Source organism: Chlorocebus sabaeus, chromosome 8 (genome assembly GCF_047675955.1).
Source record: "Chlorocebus sabaeus isolate Y175 chromosome 8, mChlSab1.0.hap1, whole genome shotgun sequence".
Lineage (NCBI taxonomy): Eukaryota > Metazoa > Chordata > Mammalia > Primates > Cercopithecidae > Chlorocebus > Chlorocebus sabaeus.
The window spans coordinates 22,207,503-22,227,459 of record NC_132911.1 but is presented as its reverse complement, the minus strand read 5'-3'; the positions used below and the strand labels follow the sequence as shown (position 1 = coordinate 22,227,459).

Sequence of the window (19,957 nt, the reverse complement as noted above, 5' to 3'; positions counted from 1 at the left end):
ACAGGTAATTGAAGGGGAATGAGGGAACTGGGCCAGCATCTTTGCTGAGACTAGCAGTGAGCCATACCCCTTCCCCACACTGCAGACCTCACACACCAAATCCAGCCAGAGCCTTTACCTAAGGGGTTCCCCAGGTGAGGGAGGAGTGTCACTGGACCTGCAAGTCCATGAAAGGCGTCAGAAAATGCAGCTCTCTGTCCCTATGGGGACAACCAAAGGATAGAGTTTGTTAAGTAGGGATGGCTCAAGTTGCAAGGGCTAGGCACTGGGCCGGGGTGCCCATGGACTTTGACTATACCCACCATGTGCAGAGCATCTCATGGGTTACAAAGATGGGCAGGGTGTAGTCCCCACCCTTGAGGAGCTGAAGCTTCTGTGGTTTCTCTCCTGTCCAGTGGGGCTAAAGATCTCTGCCCTTCCCCTGAATGGGATGTTGTGAGATGAATCGGTTGGATGGTTGCCTGGAGAATAAGGCTGAAAGCCTGTTACAAATGCAAGGTGATAGCGGTGGGGATAGACCCCCGGCTTCCAGCACCGTGCTCTTTACCTGACCCAGATGGGACAAGTCCGGGAAGACAGTCTGCATCACCCTGGACTGAGAATGGGGTTGCTATGACTCTCAGTCGAGCCACAACTTTCCTTGAGTATCTTACTTGCCAGTTCCAGGCTAGCTTGCCAGAGAAGCAGTGGGCTCTGAGGTGGGAGAGAGCTGGAAAGGAAATCTCATGTTCTAGGAACCCAGAAGCACCTCAAAAGTGTTCACAGTGTTGAGCCCCCTTCTCTGCAGTTAGAATAATTTGCACCTAGTCCTGTGCCAAGCAGTCATGCACAAACCCAGTACCCTACACTCACATACCTGTGCACATGCATACACACACAGACACACACACACACACACACATACACACACAACTGGGGCCAGCTTCTAGGAAAAAGGAGTGACTGCTATTCATTTTCTTTTCTTTTCTTTAAATTTTATTTTATTTAAGTTCCAGGGTACATGTGCAGGATGTGCAGGTTTGTTACATAGGTAAACGTGTGCCATGGTGGTTTGCTACCCCTATCAACCCATCACCTAGGTATTAAGCCCCGTATGCATTAGCTATTTATCCTGATGTTCTCCCTCTCCCTGCCCCCACCACGGACCTGAGTGTGTGTTGTTCCCCTCCCTGTGTCCATGTGTTCTCATTGTTCAGCTCCCACTTGTAAGTGAGAGTATGTGATGACTACTATTTTTCTTATACCTTGAGCATTTAAGAGTCCTTCTAAGGAATTCACCTCCTCCTCCCTTCCCTTGCTAGGAGACTCATGGATATTTTAGACTCCCCATCTCCAGAGGATGCCGATGAGGAAGAATTGCCTTCCCCAGGCCCTCCAGTCCCAGACTTAGAAAGGCCCGGAATGTCCTCCTAGGCACACTACCCAAATACCTCGGTATTTGGTACTATTTGAAAAGCCATCCTGGGCTTTTCAGCATTCTTGAGGATGAGAAACTGAACTACATCTATGTTGTCTGTAATTTCTATAATTACAGTTCACCCTTAAACAATGAGGGGGTATGGGTGCCACCCCCCACAAAGTCAAAAATTCAAGTATAACTTTGGATTCTCCCAAAATTTAACTACTAATAGACTACTGTTGACTGGAAGCTAATAACATAAACACTCAATTAACATGTTTCATATGTTATATGTATTCTATACTGTAGTCTGAAAATGAGGTAAGCTAGAGAAAAGAAAATGGTATTTAAAAAATTCTAAGGAAGAGAAAATATATTTCCTATTTGTTAAGTGGAAGTGGATCATCATAAAGGTCTCTGTCCTCATCGTCTTCACACTGAGTGGGCTGAGGAGGAGGAAAGAGGAGGGGTTGGTCTTGCTGTCTTGGGGTGGCCGAGGCAGAAGAGGTGGAAGAGGTGGAGGAGGTGGAAGGGGAGGCAGGAGAGGCAGGCACACTCACTGTAACTTTTGTTGAAAAAACATCTGTTTATAGGTGGACACAAATCAAACCCATGTTGTTCAAGGGTCAACTATATTTCTTTTTTTTAACCTTAGCATTTAAACAAGTTCCTTTTGAAAATGTCAGCCTGTCTTAGCTATAGGAAGGGAAAGGAGATTTGGTCTGTGCTCAGCCCATCTTAAAAAGGCAAGAGCACATCTGGAGTCTGGGCTGGGGGAGGCAGCACGGTCAAAGTGAGGAGGCCTAAGGTGTGGGGAAGCTCTTAGCAGACCCTGCAGGTTCAGCCATAAACCTTCCCTCCTTGGTCAGTCCTGGAGGGGCTACAATTTCTACCATAGAATCAATACCTGGTAGGGGCCTTCAGAGACTAAATTCTAAAAGGTGAGAAAGCTCAACTTTCAGCCTCCTTCAGGGTCTCCTTCCAAAGCCTGTCTCTTCTCAGACATGACAGGAGTGGTGTCTGTATTCCTCAAACGCTGGGCTGGTACTCCCTCCTCCCCGGGCACTTTCCTAGCCCAGCAGCGCTGAGCAGTGCTCAAAACTACAGGTTTCTCCCTCTTACCTCCTGAAACTTCCTTGAATCTCATCCATCCCTAAAGAGTTTCAGCTTTCTAGTGTGATCACAGGCTAGAAGTGACATTCTAATCCATATATTTGTTTTGAGACAGGGTCTCACTCTGTCATCCAGGCTGAAGTGCAGTGACACCACCTTGGTTCAGGATCAGCTCCCTGGGCCCAGGTGATCCTCCCAGCTTTGTCCCCTAAGTAGCTGAGACTACAGGTATAGACCATCATGCCCAGATAATTTTTGCATTTTTTTGTAGAGATGAGGTTTTGCTATGTTGCCTAAGCTGGTCTCAAAATCCTTGGCTCAAGCAATCCGCCCAACTCAGCCTCCTAAAGTGCTGGGATTACAGGTGTGAGCCATTGCATTTGGCCATCATGAAGATATTTTAGAAGAGCTAAAGTCAGGTGGCAGGGTCCCCATTTTCACCACAGCCCCAGCCCTCCTGATAATATCTCCGTATTTTAATCATGGTCTTTGGAAAATGATGCCTCCCATAGAAATACTGGGATTGTCATGATGTCACAGAAAGAGCGCAGGATGGCACTGAGATCAAAAGGCATGAGACCTTGAGTCAGCTGATTTTGAAGGGCCTAAGGTCCAAGGTCTCATTCTCCTTGAACATTCTGGGGTTTTCCCTCTCTGGAGCCCAACTCTCTCACCTTTTAGAATTTAGTTTCCTAAGGCCCCTACCAGGTGTTGATTCCATGGTAGAAATTGTAGCCCCTCCAGGACTGACCAATGAGGGAAGGTTTATGGCCAAAGGGAACTTAGGCAATTCTTAGGACAATCCAAGTAAATCACAGCTTCTGACCCCACACCATGTGGGGGCCCTTCTGCCACCAGGTCCTCCCCTGTTCTTTCTGCCAGTGAGGACCAGCACCTGTCTGTGGGATCAGCTCCGGCGGGGGAACCTGAACAGTCCATTTGCCATCAGTGCCCCAGTCAAGCACTGGGTCTGCTGAGTGACTAGGAAGGGCCAGTGGCTTGCCTCAGCAAACCCAACATAAGGATTTGCAGAGTCTTTGCCTATGCTGGCCCCGGTTGATAAGGAAAGCTCCCCAGAGTGAAAGGATGAAGAAAGGGAGCCTTCCCACCCCATCAAGGCGCCAGATCAGCCTTTCCACCTGCTGCGGCCCTGCACAAACCAGCTCCCTGATCTGACCGGCCCCAGCCCCCACCCTTACCCGCTCTCTGGCCTCACTCTGAGTAGAGCCCAAGCCTGGGGGGAATTGAAAAGAAATAGCCAGCTTAGGTTGCTGTTGTTTTGTTTAAACAAACCGCTGGCTGGACTGACTTGGAAAGGAATAAGGGGAGGATGAGGAGCTCAAGGCAGACCAGGCTGGGCGGGTCTTCCCTGAGCTCAGCCCCAGAACTCTCTATCTTGCTAGGGTGGCAGAAGAGCTCTGCAGGGAGAGTGGCTGCTGGGCATCTGTCAAGGCCTTTCCTCCTCTCGTGGAAGAGATGGGCATCAAGGAGACAGGTTTCCATTCTCCAATCCCTTATCCTTGTGGGCCGCAGCCCTTTGGCCACACATGGGCCTGGATAATGCCAGCCCTAGATAATGCCAGGCCCAAAATGTGGGGAGTTGGGGGACCACGCTGAAAGAGAAGTGAGACAGAGCTGGAGTGTGCATCACCGTATGGGTGGGACCTGACGTTGAAGGCTGCCCAGATTCTCCTGAGCAGAAGAGAACAGGATCAGGGAGAGTAGAAGGAAGTTAAAGGAAAGAGATCTCAGCTGAGCATGGTGGCTCATGCCTGTAATCCCAGCACTTTGGGAGCCTGAGGCGGGTGGATCACCGGAGGTCAGGAGTTCGAAACCAGCCTGACCAACATAGTGAAACCCCCATCTCTACTAAAAATACAAAAATTAGCCAGGCATGGTGGCGGGCCCCTATAATCCCAGCTACTCAGGAAGTTGAGGCAGAAGAATCGCTTGAACCCGGGAGGTGGAGGTTGCAGTGAGCCAAGATCGCACCACTGCATTCCAGCCTGGATGACAGAGCGAGACTCTAAGAAGAAAGAAAGAAAGAAAAGGAAGGAAGGAAGGAAGGGAGGAAGGGAGGAAGGGAGGGGAAGGAAGGGAAGGAAGGGAAGGAAGGGAAGGAAGGGAGGGAAGGAAGGAAGGAAGGAAGGAAGGAAGGAAGGAAGGAAGGAAGGAAGGAAGGAAGGAAGGAAGGAAGATCTCACCTGCATCAGGTGAAGAAGACGAAGTACAAGGGGCTCATGGGGGAAGGGTCTATCCTTCCACAGTCTCCTGCTTCTTCTTCCAACCAAATGAGACCTAGGTCTATAGGAACCAGCCTTGGAAGAGGGATATCTGACCAAGAGGCCCAAAGTGAGGACAGTAATAGAGAAGCTGCAGTTTAAAGGGGAGGAGATCTGGTGGGTTCTGGACTGGGCAAGTAGGACTTTAGTTCTATAAAAGGTAAACCACAAGCTAGGGGATTGGATCTCACCTACCCCTGCCCCCAACTCAAGCAGGGCCTCCCACCTCTCCCCCATCCTCCCAGCATCCCATGAGCCCCTCTTCTAGGCTTGGTGAAAAGGTAGCCAGGGCACAGTTAGGTGTCGGCAGACTCAATTAAGAGTCACGCTAATCACCTTCATTAAGGCTATAAAACCCCACACCTAGGGGCCTCGGGGCTCCCTGGCATGGCCTGGGGCCCCTGAGCCATGGCACAGAACCAGAGGCCCGGCTCCAGTCTCTTTCATCTGAGCATCTCCTGGTCCTGCACAAACAGTAATTAGCACCCACCCCCGGGGTCACCTCATTATCCCACAGACACCGCGTGGAGGGGAGGAGGGAGGGAAAGAGAGGAGGGAAACTGAGGCTGTCCCAGTGGCCAAAGAAACTGCCCCAGAGTTGTGGGCTAAGTTAACTGACGGTGGGGAGAAGCTACTATAGAATCAGGCAGTGTAGCCTCCTCCTGCCTTCCCTCCCCCCACTGGTTGCTCAGAGCCCATTGCCTAATATTCTAAAGCTTCCAAAGGGAGCAGAATCCTCCCTCCAGAGAAGATGGGCTCCTTAGCAAGATCCAGAGAGCTGCAGATCTAAGCGCCTCCCTTAGATCTGACCAGAGCCCGCAGGTGATGTCGAGCGCCCAGTCTCAGGCACCGATGGGGATCATGGAACAGCTCTTTGGGAAGTGTCCTACAGGGCTTCTCTAGAGGCAAGGTGTCCATTTGCCACCCTCAGCAACATCTGTGTCTGTCCTCTCTCCCTGGATCCCCTGAGGTACCCATTCCAAAACCCCACTCACTGCCCTGTCTCCCAAAAGCAGCCATACATCCTCCTCCTCTCCCATCTTCCTCCTCTCCCATCTTCCTCCTCTCCCATCCTCCTTCCTTCCTCTCCCATCCTCCTTCCTCTCCCATCCTCCTTCCTCTCCCATCCTCCTTCCTCTCCCATCCTCCTTCCTCTCCCATCTTCCTTCCTCTCCCATCTGCCTCCTGCAGAGAAAGAAGCAATCCCGCAGAGCCCACGTGGCCTGAAGTGTGCCCAAGGCATAACCTACAGCCCTGTTTGTCTCTTCTTTCAGGGTGCCGACCTGAAGAAAGGGAAGATTCAGGGCCAGGAGTTATCGGGTGAGTAAGACATAGGGACCCCTTCCCCCAGCCAGGGCATCAGTGACGATCACAGGAATGAAAACCTCATGGTGCTGCTTTGTCGTGTGCTAGCGCCACCCTGAGAGTTTTCTTGGATGCCCTGATTTCATCTCCACAACTGCCTTTTATGGTCACTGCCATCAGTGTCCCCATTTTAAAGAGGATAACGCTGAGGCACAGACCATCCTGTGCCATGTGAACAGCTAGTAAGGAATGCAGCCAGCGTCACAGTGCAGGGGGCCCTCTGACTGGAGGCTGCTTGCAACGCCTGTCCACCCCCATCCTCCCCCCAGCTCCCCTCTCTCAGATCCCTGCCCCAGGATGGTGCCCCCAACCTACCTTGAAAGGGATGCTCAGGTAGTGGGCTGGCCTCTGGCACAGGACTGGGCACCAAACTTAGCCTTGCAGTTCCGTGAAGCAGCGTGGGCTTCAGCACCACTCAGGCCTGGATTCAAATCCCAGCACCACCACTCACTGTTGGCCTGGCTTCACCTCTCAAGCCTCCAGGAAACGGGAAGATGGAGAAGATGTCATAAGTGAAGGCCTACAGCCCAGGGCCTGGCCCGGAGAAGTAGTCTAGCATGTATGAACCCTTTCCCCTCCTCCTCATGCCTCAATTCTCTGCCTTTGGAGGTTTTGAATGGGGGATTCTTGGGGAAAGCCCTAGTGAGAGGCATTAGTCTCTATCTCCCTTGAGGATAAATTCTCCATTGCGCAGATCCAGTGAGTTCTCACTTCATGCTTGTCCGCACAGAACCGAGGTCACCAGTTTTGGGCAGCGTCGAGTGTGCCCACGGTGGAGTGCACTCCACAGCCCACATACCCACCCACCTCGCCCACACTGACTTGCGCACGAGGAGACTCCCTGGCACCCACCTGTGCTCAGAAGACTTCCTCAGCACTGGTGGTGTTTAGGAAAAATGCTCCTTTACCTGCATTTACACACACACTAACAGGGCCTCCAAAACAGCCTCAGGGTGTTTGCACACTGGCTTTTCGTGTGCACACACCCGCCCCAAGTGGAGACCTCCAACCACACACACACATGGCTCCAAGCACATCCAGCTCTGCTCTCACTCTGAGTGCACACGCGTGCGCACACACACACACACACACACATCTGATCTGCAATCCAAAACTGCAGGGAAAGATGAATCGTCAGGAATTCCCCGGCTGTTGGCATGCTGAAAGCCACCAGTGGCCGGAAGTGCACAGTGAGGGACTCTTCCAATGCTCCAAGCAGCAAGTCGTGCTTTTGTTTAATGATTGAGAGAGAAAAGAAGGGGAGATGGCCATAAAGGACCAATACTCCCTCCCACCAACATCCTCATTGCAAATGCTTCTTTCCCACCCACCCAGGAAGATTCTTGGCTCCAGCCTGGCTCTCCTCCATGGAAAGGAAGATGGAGAGAGGGAAGGGAAGTGGGAAGGGCTGAAATATGCTGGGAAAGAGGCCCACCTTGAAAGACCCAGGCCAGGCCAGCAAGATCTTGTCTCTCTGCATGGACTTGGGGGAAGAATGAGGGATGTCCCCACCCCACTTCCCCCCCACACACAAAAAAAGCACAGCCTCCTGGAGGAAGAGGGAAGGAGTGGGAGAGGGGCCTTCTCCCCGGTGCCCCAAGCGCCCAGCTTCTACAGCTCCCATGATCAAACCTTTGAACCCAGTCCCACCCACCCTTGTAACCACTTCCAGATCCTCCAGACGCAGCCAAGAAATTGGCTTCTTTGGGGATTGAGTTCATAAGCAAATGCCGAAAAAATAAATAAAAATCCCCTGCCAAACACACTCGCAGAGGAAGATGGGCTTCTCTTGAGGCAGGAAATCCATCAGGATAGACTAAAGCAAAAACAGGACAATGCCAACACCCACCGGCCCATAAAGGCCTGGGAGCCACGCCAGCACCCGAGGCCTTCAAGCCAGCTCAGGGTGTTTTCTCTCGGACCACCTCCTCCCCCACTCTCACCCCCACCAAAATATGTTCTTCTTAAATGAAGATACTGAAGCTGAGATCCCACCAAATACAAATCCTAATGGTTTGCACGGGTGAGTCCCGATCTGGGGCCCCAGGGAGGTCAGCAGGACCATGGGAAGACAGAGAGCTCTGCCCTGGATAATATGGGATGTTGATGCCCACCTCTCTCCTTCTTCTACCTGTAGCCTACCAGGCTCCCTCCCCACCAGCACACAGTGGCTTCCATCGCTACCAGTTCTTTGTCTATCTTCAGGAAGGAAAAGTCATCTCTCTCCTTCCCAAGGAAAACAAAACTCGAGGTAAGACCTTCCCATCCTTCCATCCACCTCCAGGGTGAATTCTGGGGTGGAACCAACGCTTCATGCATTTATGGGGAAATTAGGGCCTTGACCCCCACTCATGAGCCTTGGAGACTGGTGTCAAAGGCTGGTGTTTCTTGGGAGCAAACTGGAAGGAGTTCCTTAATGATGTTGGCATCAGATGTGGTCTCCCTTGAGAAGTAAGTCCCACAGACTAATGTGGAGGCTCCGGCTGGGTGGGTTGCTATGTAAGGCAGGGTCTCAAAGTGGGTGACTGGAGCCAGGAAGAAGAGTGCCCCGAAACTTTGCATGGCATGTGCAGACAGCTGCCCCTGAACTTTGGCAAGTCACTGTGCTCTGTAATTGAGTCTGATCTGGGCAAGAGGGCACTGGAATGCCACCCTGCCGGTCTATCCTCACGGGTTGCTAATTACTGGGTCGGCTGTGCCATCTCAGTGATGAGGTGAAGATGTCCCCCACCATCCCCCCTCCACTAGCTTCTCTGAGCAGCCCTCCTTGGCTTCTGGAGCAGACCAACTCCCTATAGCCTCCTAATGGCTAACCCTGCCTGCTTGGCCTCGGTCCTCCCACCACCAGGGCCAGAGAGCAGGAGTGGTGGCCACTTGGCCACTGCAACATGCCACAAGTGACTCACCTGACCCAGTGTGAGCCATGCCCCCGACTCCCCCTCCCACCATCTGAGCCTTAGATTTCTCTTCCAGAAAATGGGAAATAAAGCCACCCCTGCACTCTATCACCTCCCCAATTTTAGGGAGGGGAAGGCAATAGAGACTGCACAAATGCCATCTGAGAGTGCAAGGAGCACGTCCCCCAGGCTGGCAGGAAGGCAAGTGGGAGGGTGGGTGTCATCAGCCATTGCCTCTCACCCAGTGACCTTGACCAAATATCCACCCACTGGGAAGCCGGCACAGGTATTGCTACAGCTGCGATGCCGGAGGCCCCAAAGGAGAGGAACATGGAGCCCAGAAAGGCACAGGTTGAGCGACCGGGCCCTTCAGATGTGCCGAGCAGGGCCCACAAATCACAGAGGGCTCCAGGCCACCCTGGGAGTGGAGCTGGTGCAAACTTTCCACCGGTGAACCTTCCCCAGGTGCCCTCAGCGCCTTGCCAATCCGTGAATCTGTTTAAACGGTTTTGCCAAAGATACACTTTTAAGTTTAGATGCAGAGAGAAAGAAACACAATTATGTATCTTGCCCAGACCAAGAAAAACTGTCTCCAGCACCCTGGCTACCAGTCTCACCAAAGATGTCAGGTCCTCAGCCTATGACATTCCCCCACCCATGGGGTTCTCATAAAATGAGGCAGTGCCTCTGAGCCCCACCATGAGACTCCAGGGTTACCATGCCTATGCCCAGGGCAGGAACCTCTCGCGGGGTAAGTGCCTTCTGAAGGCAGGATGGAGGCAAGGATAGAGCATCAGGAGATGCCATGAGGAGGGACAGACAAGGGAATAAGAGAGCTGCGTACACCAAAGACGCTTCCCTACTCTGTGTGCTGGGGCTCCCGAGGCTTGACGGCAGCCTGTCCTCCAGAAACCACAGTGGCCTGAGGTACCAGCAAAGGCCTGATCCACCCCTCCCAGGATGTTGGTGACCAGGCAAGGAAGCCAAAACACACTGGGCCTGAAACCCATTGTTTGGTCTTGTGTACTTCCCCACCTCACCCCTTGACCCACCTTTCGTCCATGGGGAACTTAGAAACTGGACTTGCATCTGGACAGGGTTTAAAATGGCCCTCCCAGATGAAAGCCCCAGCCAAGGTCCCAGTCTTGCCATATGATGCCTTCCATGTGCCCAGCGCTGTGCTGGGAACTTCAGAGAAGATACAATCAAGGGCGCCAGGAATTTTCCCTGCCCTCAAGCGGCTTACAGTTTGCTTTGGAAATAATTAAATAACAATGCAGAGCAGGTTGTAATTAAACACTTAATTGTGTGATTCTAACTGTAAGGACAATTGGAAGTCTGTGGACTCAGGGATAGATCTCTTCCCTTCCTACCATGCCCTTCCCTCCGGAACACTGTGCCCTCTCCAGCCAGAGAGGATATAAAGGTGTTTTATTGTAGAATGAGGCAATCTGGACTCCCCTCTCTCTAGTTAGTGATTTCATTTTGAGGCCAATGAATGAAACTTGCTGGGCCTCGGTTTCCTCATCTAGAAAATGAGGGGTTGGCTCCAGATGATCTACAAATTTCTCTGGCCCTGAGGCCATGGGGAGGAGGTTGGAGCAGGGCTGGGCCCTAGAGAAGGAGGAGAGCTGAATCCTTGAGTGAAGGAAGAGGGAGCTCTGGGTTGGAGAAACCGTGTGTGTGTGTGTGTGTGTGTGTGTGTGTGTGTGTGTGTGTGTGTGTGTATTTTTTTTTTAAGTGAGCAAATGGAGGGGAAGGGGGAAAACAAGGTTCTCAAAAGTCTGGCAGAGGAGTGGCTTTTGCGGGTCGACTCTGGGAAGCCATTCAAGATTATTTACCGGAGAAGCGACACTCAAAAGTCACTCTTTGGAGATGATGAACCTGGAGGGACAGGCAGAACTGACCAGAATGAGAGGACAGGACACCACCAGAGGGATCGAGACATGAGACAGTGAAGTGTGGATGAACCCAGGGGTGACTGCAAAAGCAGAAACCCCAGGTCCTTGCACAGTGTTGAAACACTCAGGGTCTGGTGCTCTCTGAAGCACCTGGACAGTGCCTGGGGACTTATGGAGCCCAGGGCTGGACCAGTGCTTGGGAGGCCAGAGCATGGGGCCCTGCCAATGAACACAGGCCCCAGGACTTGCCTTGATCTAGATTTCTCTCCATGGGAGAGAATCTGTGGAGGAAGTGGGATGCCAGGGGTTGGGCGGGGCGGCGGAGGGGGGGGCAGTGTGGTGTAACCAGCTGCTTGTGTCCCCCGGGTGAACAAGCAGGAAAAGCTTCTAGAGACTCGAGGGGAAAGGTCAGCCTACAGGAACCAGGTAGAAGGGCGTCTATGGCAGATGGGCCCCTGAACCCCATCCTATTCAGGCCTCTTCCCTCCCTGGACCTTATGGGTGAATGACAGGCTTAGGGTGAAGAAGGGGGCTTGAGATGATTCTAGTAGAGCCTGTCATGACTATGTAGAGGGTTGTGGGGATGGCATTGTTCACACCCAAGGAGGTGAAACCCTTCCCAGAATTCCTTTTTTTCACTGTGACCCCAGGACAATGTACATGTGGTCAGCAGATGAGATCTTGACATCCCGACTCTGATTGTTTGACATTGGCCGGGTGACCTCCCCTCCCTGGGCCTTGATTTTGACCTCATCAAGATAAGGGGTTGGACTAGTTGATCTGCAACTGAATGACCTGAAATTGATTTGCTCCCAGCTTCCTGGGCTGTCCTTACCTCTCTGTTCTGCCAAATAAATGCAGGGACCAGCTGATGAGGCTCAACTCTCCCGGCCAACCCTGACATTTCCTAGTAGAGGTTTTCCATCAGACCCCAGGAGGCCAGGAGCACAGCAAGGGCCCTGGAGGGGCTTAGACCTACCCTGCTTCTAGCTGATGAAACCCTGCCCTGCCACCCCACTCCTCCTACCTTTGCACAGCTCCTTCCTCTCTGGCCACTTTTGAACCACGCTTGGCGTAACTCAATAATGCCTTCTGCATTCACTCAGCTGATGCCAGACGCCTAGTGTGTGCTTGGCGCTGTTTTGGGTGCTGTAAGAAGTCACCACGCGATGGTGTCCCTGCTCTCATGCATGTGTGGAGTCACTCTGGTGTAGCTCTGTGGATAGGCGGTGCTCACTGAGAGAGTTAGGGAAGATATTCAAACAGCGCAAGCATGACTGGTCCCCAGTGCGGGAGGAGCAGAGACCTCTGAACTCTAAACAGCCTTAACTGGTGCCTCTGACAAGTGCTGGCTGGCCAGCATCACAGGACAGCTGTGCGACACATGTCCCAAAGGCCACATTTTATCTTTCCAGATTTGCAGTCACCATTATCTCAGGCCTGTGACGTGCTAGGCTTTCTCCCTCTGATTCTAAGTGAATCACAGGATTCACTTAGAGATTCACCCCTCCGAGGGGGACATCTTCCCTTCCAGGCAGATTTCATTTGCACCTTGTACCATTGCCCTTGTGTGTAGCACACTGCCAGAATATCCCTGAACTACTACTTTGCTCACATCTGCCGGCCCACCACTGCCCATCTGGGCACCTCATTCTCCCCTTCCCAGACCCGCAATGCCTTGCCCACCTGCCAAGCACCAGTATCCTCTACTGGCCCTCCATCACGCCTTCTGGAACAACCCCACAGAGCTGATCCGCTCAGCCAGGCTTCCTCCTGCCTGCTGTTGGCATCTCTAGTCTCTATCGTCTTCTCCACTCGCACAGCATTTGTCGTGCCTCCCCAGACATCTGCTTTGATCTCTTCTGTATTCCTAAATCACTTGCCACTCGTGGCGGCCCCCCTTCCACCATGAGACCACCAGTTCCTTAAGAGAAGTGCCCACCTCTGCCTTCTTTCCCTTCTCCCACCTGTCCCTGTGCCCAGCCCACTGTGGGCTTTCAGTCAATGAGTGTGTCTGTGTGTGGGACACACCCACGTATGCACATCCACGAGCCATTCACACACGCATCTGCACGTTCTCACACCCCCACATTCACAAACACACATCAGCACCTGAGAAGGCAGCCACCTCTGTGAGGACCATGCCCACAAGTGACAGTCTCTGCATTGATCCATGTCCTCCCTGTCCCGCCTCTCCACCAGCCTCCCTGCCCCTCCCTGGCGTTCCCCTTGCCAACCATGTCAAGGGGACAGGACAGAGGCCATCACCCCTACCCCGGGGCAAATGAGGAAAGCAAAATCTGAAACATTGAGTGGCATGACTTACCAAGGGCATCCACAGTTAAGAGCCGTTTGACTTTCTTCTGACTTCCAGGGAAGGGCTGTTTGCACCTGCCACCGTCTTGCCTACATCCCTGTTCTCCTGACCCAGACCACCAGACTTCTGAGCCCCACTGGGGATACAGACAGAGTGCAGTTGCATCCTGCTCTCCCGGGCCTCCTTGGCCAGCAGCAGCTGCCCAGAATGGTCCATGCACATGCCCCCTCCCTGGCTGTGGCTGAGCCTCAGACTCCTGGGGAGCTATGGTCTGTGCCACTCCACACCTCAGTCACCTCACCCAGAGGTGTCACAAGCCAGTCTCACACTCCTCTTGCAAGCAAGCAGGGGAAATCCCCTCTCTACCCCACGAGAGGACATGCCACAGCTTGCTCCAGAAGCCACTCCAAGGCCAAGTGCCCAGGATGGTGTCAACGTGCTGGAAACTAATAGGCAAGAGAGGCTCTGGTCACCACCTCCAGAGCAGCCTCAGGGCCTTCAGAGGGGAAACTTGTTCACTGCAAAATGGAAGTCCTGGACCAGGCAGCCATAAACCGCTCCCTAGCACCACAGGCACCCAAATTCAGCAGCTCAGAGGTGAAGCCGCCCACCCACAGGGGTCAGAGAGGAGAGACAGGCAGGGACTTGCCACACAGGGGGTTGAAGTCTTGCTTGTGGCATCTGAAGGCATGCAGGCCTCGGTGGGTGAGAAAGAAGGGGAATCTTGGGGCCAAGGGCAGCAGAGCCCCACGCAGCTTCAAGGGTAGGCGGTGTTGCCGCAGAGGGATGGGTCTGGGAGGAAATCCACCAGCGCGGTAGCAGAACACAGCAGCTCATGGTGTCAGGAAGCATGGAGAGAAGAGGTCTGAGAGGAAAGGAGGCCCTGCCTGGAGAGCAGCCCCCCCCCTCAGACTGCCCCCCACCAGCGCACACACAGACAGACACAAACACACTCAGCCCACCCCCGTGACCTCCCATGGTGGTTCACCTGGCCCAGCCCCAGCATCCCCCAGGGCCCAGCCCCTGATCACTGTGTGGGCTTGTGGCAGGAGGCGCTCTTCCTCCAAAGGGCCCCACCCACCTGGCCAAGCAGGTAGAACTGGGGGCCTGGCAGCCACCCAGCTGGGGCCATCCCGGGCAACACTCAGACAGGCGCCCAGGCTGGGAACCACCTGAAATCTCCATGAGCCCCAGGTGGACCTCCTCAAGAAGCAAGTCCCAGTCCAGCCAAACATCAGCCATCCCGAGCAATATTGAACACATCATGAAGAAACCACAGATAAGCCCCCAGATTCTACCCAAAATGCCAGCCAACTGTCACCACTACCAAATATTGGAATTTATCACTGGGAGCTAAACTGGCAGCTTGGAGTCTCCCATCCTCCTATACCTTCCGCACCCCACCCTCAGCTGCAGAAGGGCGGAGGAGGCCTAGGAGACGCACTGGCTGGATAATTAGAACCGGCTTCTACTCTTCAGTCCTCCTGGGTCTTCTCTCCAAAGGAGATGTGGGTCCCCTCACCACCCCAAAACTCCCCTGGCATCCCCACCCTCTCACTCCTGCCAAAGTCACAGTGCCCCCCACTACTCCAAAGCCTCTCGAGCCCACAGGATCAGCCACTCAGCAAATCTCCTCCAGGAGTAATTGGATGTGATGGAACGAGGGCTTTTCAGGTCCTGAGTAGAAGTCTCCGGATGTCATTTAATGGCACAAAAAATAAAAGGCTCAGGCCTCCCGCCTACCACCGCCAGGACATCATTAATCTTGGCAGAAAGGTATCAGCGCTTCTATCAATGTGGCCGGTCCCGTGACGAGCCAGACAAATTACAGACCTGAGCTGGGCTCTCTGTGGGGCGGTTATTAGGCTGGAGTTGAGTTTTTGTTTTTTTCTTCAGGGCCACCATCCCCCAACAAGAAGCAGTGGTGCCCTTACCTAAGGGGAGAGGCAGCGAGGCCAGGAAAGAGGGTGACCACCTTGGGTAGATACAGATCACCAGCTGAAGGAACAGGGCTGTTCGGAGCCAGAGCCAGTGGCCCCTGTCCTTACAGAGACTGCCCTGGGACAAGATGTTGCCGCAGCTCCAACCTCAGGGGCTCAGCAACCCACTCCCTATTCTCCAGTCCACCCGAACAGGAGCCCATGGGAGAATGGAGCTGGGGTGAGGAGCTTCCCTACCCCACTTCCCAGGCTAAGAGGGAAATACATCAGGACAGAAATACTGAGGACCAAGTGACCAGTCAGGTGGGAAACGTCCCTTGGCTACAGCAGGGTCACCCAGGAAGTGCTGTCCTCAGCTGTTGGGAAGTCTTAAAGAGTGGGCCTGGCTGGGCTCGGTGGCTCACACCTGTAATCTCAGCACTTTGGGAGGCCCAGGCAGGAGGATCACTTGGGCCAGGAGTTTGAGATCAGCCTGGGCAACATAAAGAGACCCTGTCTCTACAAACAATTTTTTTTTAATTAGCCAGGTGTGGTAGCACACAACTGTGGTTCCAGCTACTCAGGAGGCTGAGGCAAGAGGATCACCTGAGCCTGGGAGGTCAAGGCTGTTATGACCAGTGATAGTGCCACTGCACCCCAGCCTAGAGAATGGGCCTGCTGAAGGGAAGCCAGGGGTGTCACTGGGGGTGGGGAACTTGTCTGCTAGGGACCCAGACTACAAAGTTCTACTGCTGGCCAAGGCCACCCTTTGAAGGACCAGACTGTGATTAGTTTAGTATTACTTGTATTATATTAAAAACTCGTCGAGGGCAGGAGGTGAAACGAGGCGGCTCCGCTGACCCCATGCCTGGCAGAGGATGAGGGTGATGGCTGCCAGTGTTAAAGGGGCTCTGGGGTCTGACCTCATCTAAGAGCTTGCACTTCTGGCAGGGGAGCAGACCCCTCTTTCTTCCGAGTCCTGCAAGGGGGCCAGGGTCAGCTGGACTTGGTGGAGCACCTCTCAGTTTCTCGGATGCCTGCTTAACCCTAACTGGCCCAATGGAGTCATCCAGATGCACGTGACAAACCACTCCCAAATGGTGGAAAGCCAGCTCCACAGATCTGGGAAGCTTGGGGTGGAGAGAGTGACTGTCAAGACCTGCCCCAGGGCATTCCTGCCATCATCACAGTCCCTGGGACTAAAGCTCCGAGGAGGAGACCCTTCCCCAGCTGCTGAAGACAGGGGACATCTTTCCCCCCTAGAGCCTGATAGGAAGCCAGGCACAGAGTGGTGGCCCAGAAACCCGCCGGTGGCTTTAGATAAGGTTATCAGACTCTCCCCTTGGCCCCCATCTGGAACAACGCTGAAATCTAACATCTCTCATCACTAACATCTTTCCTATCAGCACTGACCAGTAAGTGAGCGTTCCAGGGCCGCTGCATCTGGCTATGCAGGATGAGAACGGCACCCCCTATGGTTGTGCAGGGATCAGCCTGTACATCATATGCGGCAGCCCTGTCCTGAGACACCCAGGCCTCTGTGTCCCAGTCACAGGGCAGGTGGCTCATGAGACAGGCATCAGACAGCTTCCTCCTCCTTTCTCCCTTTAGCCAAGGCCTCCCACCACAGAGGCCTCTGAAGTGCCCACACTGCCCCGCCCTCATCCCAGGAAGAGCCTGGCCTGGGTGCGTCCAGGGTACAGTGGAGTGGCCCAAGCACAGACAGCAGCGCTGCCCTCTTCCTGCCTGGCCGCGGACTCTCTGCCTCTCAGGGACAGCAGTGCCATACAGGAAGGGGCTTTCCTCTGAGCGGTGACCACAGAAGCCGCAGTCTCCTAGCTCTCCAGCTCTCCCCACACACCCCAAGGGCCTGACTCACCCCCTCTGCCTTCTAGAACTTGTCCTCTGTGGCAGGAAACAGGGGGTGTAAGGAGTTGCGGCCGAGCCAGGAAAGGAGGCAGCAAGAGGCTAGCCAGCACAGGGACTGGGTTTCAGGAGCTGGCCAGGGAGCCCGAGAACCACAGGGCTGTCGACTTGGGACTGGAAAGGAACCACGAGGTCCCCAGGGCACTGAAGGCTCAGAGGCTTCCGAATTATCGAAGGGAGCCAGCTCTCGCTCTGGACGCAGGGGATTTCTTCCCCACAGCTTGCCCTGGCCTCGTGATGGGTTTCAATTCCCTTCCTGCCATGCGGGTTCCTTCCTGCCCTACGGTGGGGAAGGCCCCCTTGTCCCTGTTCCTGTCACACACCAATTCACCCATAAGCCCTTATTACCCTGGCATGCACACACACCGGCATACACACATATACACACATGCACCTACACATACACATGTGTGTGCACACACTCATTCCCAGGGTCATAATACCATAATTCCTTTCATTCCAGCCAGCTGGGCTCCTGGGGTGCAGAGGCTCAGGCACAGCCCCTCTGAAAGAACACTCAGGTAACACCGAGACTCCTAGGAGAACCCGACTGCAGTCAGTACACCTCCAGCGGGAGAGCCTTTCTCAGCACCTTGCCTATACTTTCTGCAAAAGAACTCCTGGAACCCCTTGTTTTCCAGTCCCCCTGGGCCCCATCTGAGCATGCAGTCACTGAGTCGGATAGGATTTGAGGGAATCTGCAAAGGCCTTCCCCCTATCCCTGCCCCTGCGAAGCTTCCTTGCCAGTACCCCACTTTGTGCCTCAGTCATCCCATCTGTGAACTGGGAATGGGAACAGTCCTCCCTTTTTAGGATTGGTGTGAGGATTAAGTGAATTATGTGTCAAGCTCTTAGAGTAGTACCAACACATAGGAAGCACAGAAATTGGGGTGTTACTGCTTTTATTATTTGCATTATTGTTATTGTTATTTTGGGTTTTGGATTAAAAATTATCCTTTCCTTGAGAACATCTTTGAAATGTCAGCAGCCTCTGGGAGGCAGGAACGCTTCAATGGGCTTGCTATCTTAATTGCTATGAAAAGGGTGGTGGGTGCTGACCAAGGAGACAGGTAGGTGAGAGGGTGGGTGGCCCGTGAGTCTCAGGTGAGGCTCTGAGAGCTGCCAGCCCCTTGCCCTCTTCTGTCTGGGTATCAGAGGTGACTGGTCTCCATTAATCCATTGTATATCGGCCACTGCCTAGCTCTGCTCCAGACAGGGTCTTCCCCAGGCACTCTCTCTCCACCCTGGGAGGTTGCTGCATTTAGCAAAAAACAACAACAAAAAAAGTAGGATGCCCAGTAAAATTTGAATTCCAAATAAACAACGAAAAAAAAAAATTCGTGTTAAGTATGCTCCATGCAGAATGTGGGACACGCTCACACCAACAAATGATTTGCTATTTATCTGAGATTCAAATTGAACTACTTCCTGCCTTTTCCTGGCAAGCATCTGCCCAGGGTGCCTGACACCCAGGGTTTGGGAAACAAGAACGTGGGAATATGCCTCTGACCACTTCCCTCAGCCTCACTCCATGCCCCGGGCTGTGCCTTCCTCGCCCTGCCACGAGGCCTGTTCACACTCGCCCCAGAAGATGCGCCTCCCTGTACACACTTGTGTTTTCTCGCCCTGAGGAGGAACCCCTCCGACCTGGGCACTGTCTGGGCTTCTGCAGGCCCAGCTCTTCCACCAGGGTCCAGGGGCTGCCCCTCCACCTCTGCCACAGGGAAGGCACCCTGGTGCACGTCCTGTCCTAGGACAGAGAGGAGGAGGTTGGTGGGGTTTAGTGGAGAAGATTGAAAGAAGAGCACTGATACTTCCGCCAATCTCAGCCCCAATCTCAGCCCCAGCAGCAGGGGTGAGCAGGTGTGAAGGAAAGCAGTGGTAAAACCTCCCATCCTGAGGTCAGGGGAGCCTGCAGGGAGAGGGCGTGAGTGGAGGAAGTGGGCAGCCGACATGATTGGGCTTCCTTTCTGCCCGAGAGTGAGAAGGTAGCTTTGCTAAACTGAGGCGCTGGGGAAGGAGACTCAGGCATCCTTGACTTGGGCTGGGCTCTCAGTCCCCATTGCCTTCTGGAGAGCAGGCAGCTCTGCTGCTGTTCAGAGGCTCTGCTAACATCTGGGGACTGCCTCTGCAGCAGGAGCCAGAAGCTCCCACAGCCACTACGCTCCATGGCCATCACATCACCTGCTGCCTCGGCTCCCCTGAGCCAGCCTCCCTCCCAGGCCCCTGCTAACTTTCAAGTCCATGGCTCTTTCTCACTGCCTCCCTATGGTCTGTTTGTCCTTCCAGGCTCTTGGAAAATGGGCATATTTCTGAACCGCTTCCACCTGGGCGAACCTGAAGCAAGCACCCAGTTCATGACCCAGAACTACCAGGACTCGCCAACCCTCCAGGCTCCCAGAGGAGGGGCCAGCAAGCCCAAGCACAAAACCAGGTGGAGATAGCTGCCTGCTAGATGGCAGGCTTCGCCGTCCAGGCACGTGGCCACACTGCCCACCACCGACGATGTGGGTATGGAACCCCCTCTGGATACAGAACCCCTTCTTTTCCAAATTAAAAAAAAAAAACCATCCAGAGCTTAGTGCTTTGCTTCCTAACTTGTATTCATTTGAAAAGCAACAAGAGGAAATCGGCCAATATTCAGCACTGGGGACCGAGGCCTTCCTATAAATGCAAGGGGTTGGGTGGGGAGTGGGGAAAATAGACGGACAGGCAGGATATAGTGATCCCTGCACCCAAACTGTCACTGAGTCGCTGTGGGACCTCAGGGAAACCTCTTACCCTCCCCAAAGTTCTGCTCCCTTGGCTGTGACACGGAGGTAGGAAGAAGCGGGAGAG

General features: G+C 53.7%; 1 protein-coding gene across 2 annotated transcripts in view; it reads left to right on the top strand.

Moving 5' to 3' along the window:
• PEBP4 (phosphatidylethanolamine binding protein 4) overlaps nucleotides 1-19,694 on the top strand; it is a 274,119-nt gene extending 254,425 nt beyond the window's left edge. For both annotated transcript variants that reach the window (XM_073017996.1, XM_007961924.3), the window contains exons 5-7: nucleotides 6,069-6,114; nucleotides 8,297-8,410; nucleotides 19,409-19,694. In XM_073017996.1, coding sequence (XP_072874097.1) covers nucleotides 6,069-6,114; nucleotides 8,297-8,410; nucleotides 19,409-19,563 — 315 coding nt within the window. In that variant the 3' untranslated portion in view covers nucleotides 19,564-19,694. The remainder of the gene's footprint in view (nucleotides 1-6,068; nucleotides 6,115-8,296; nucleotides 8,411-19,408) is intronic.
• Nucleotides 19,695-19,957: the final 263 nt, after the last annotated feature.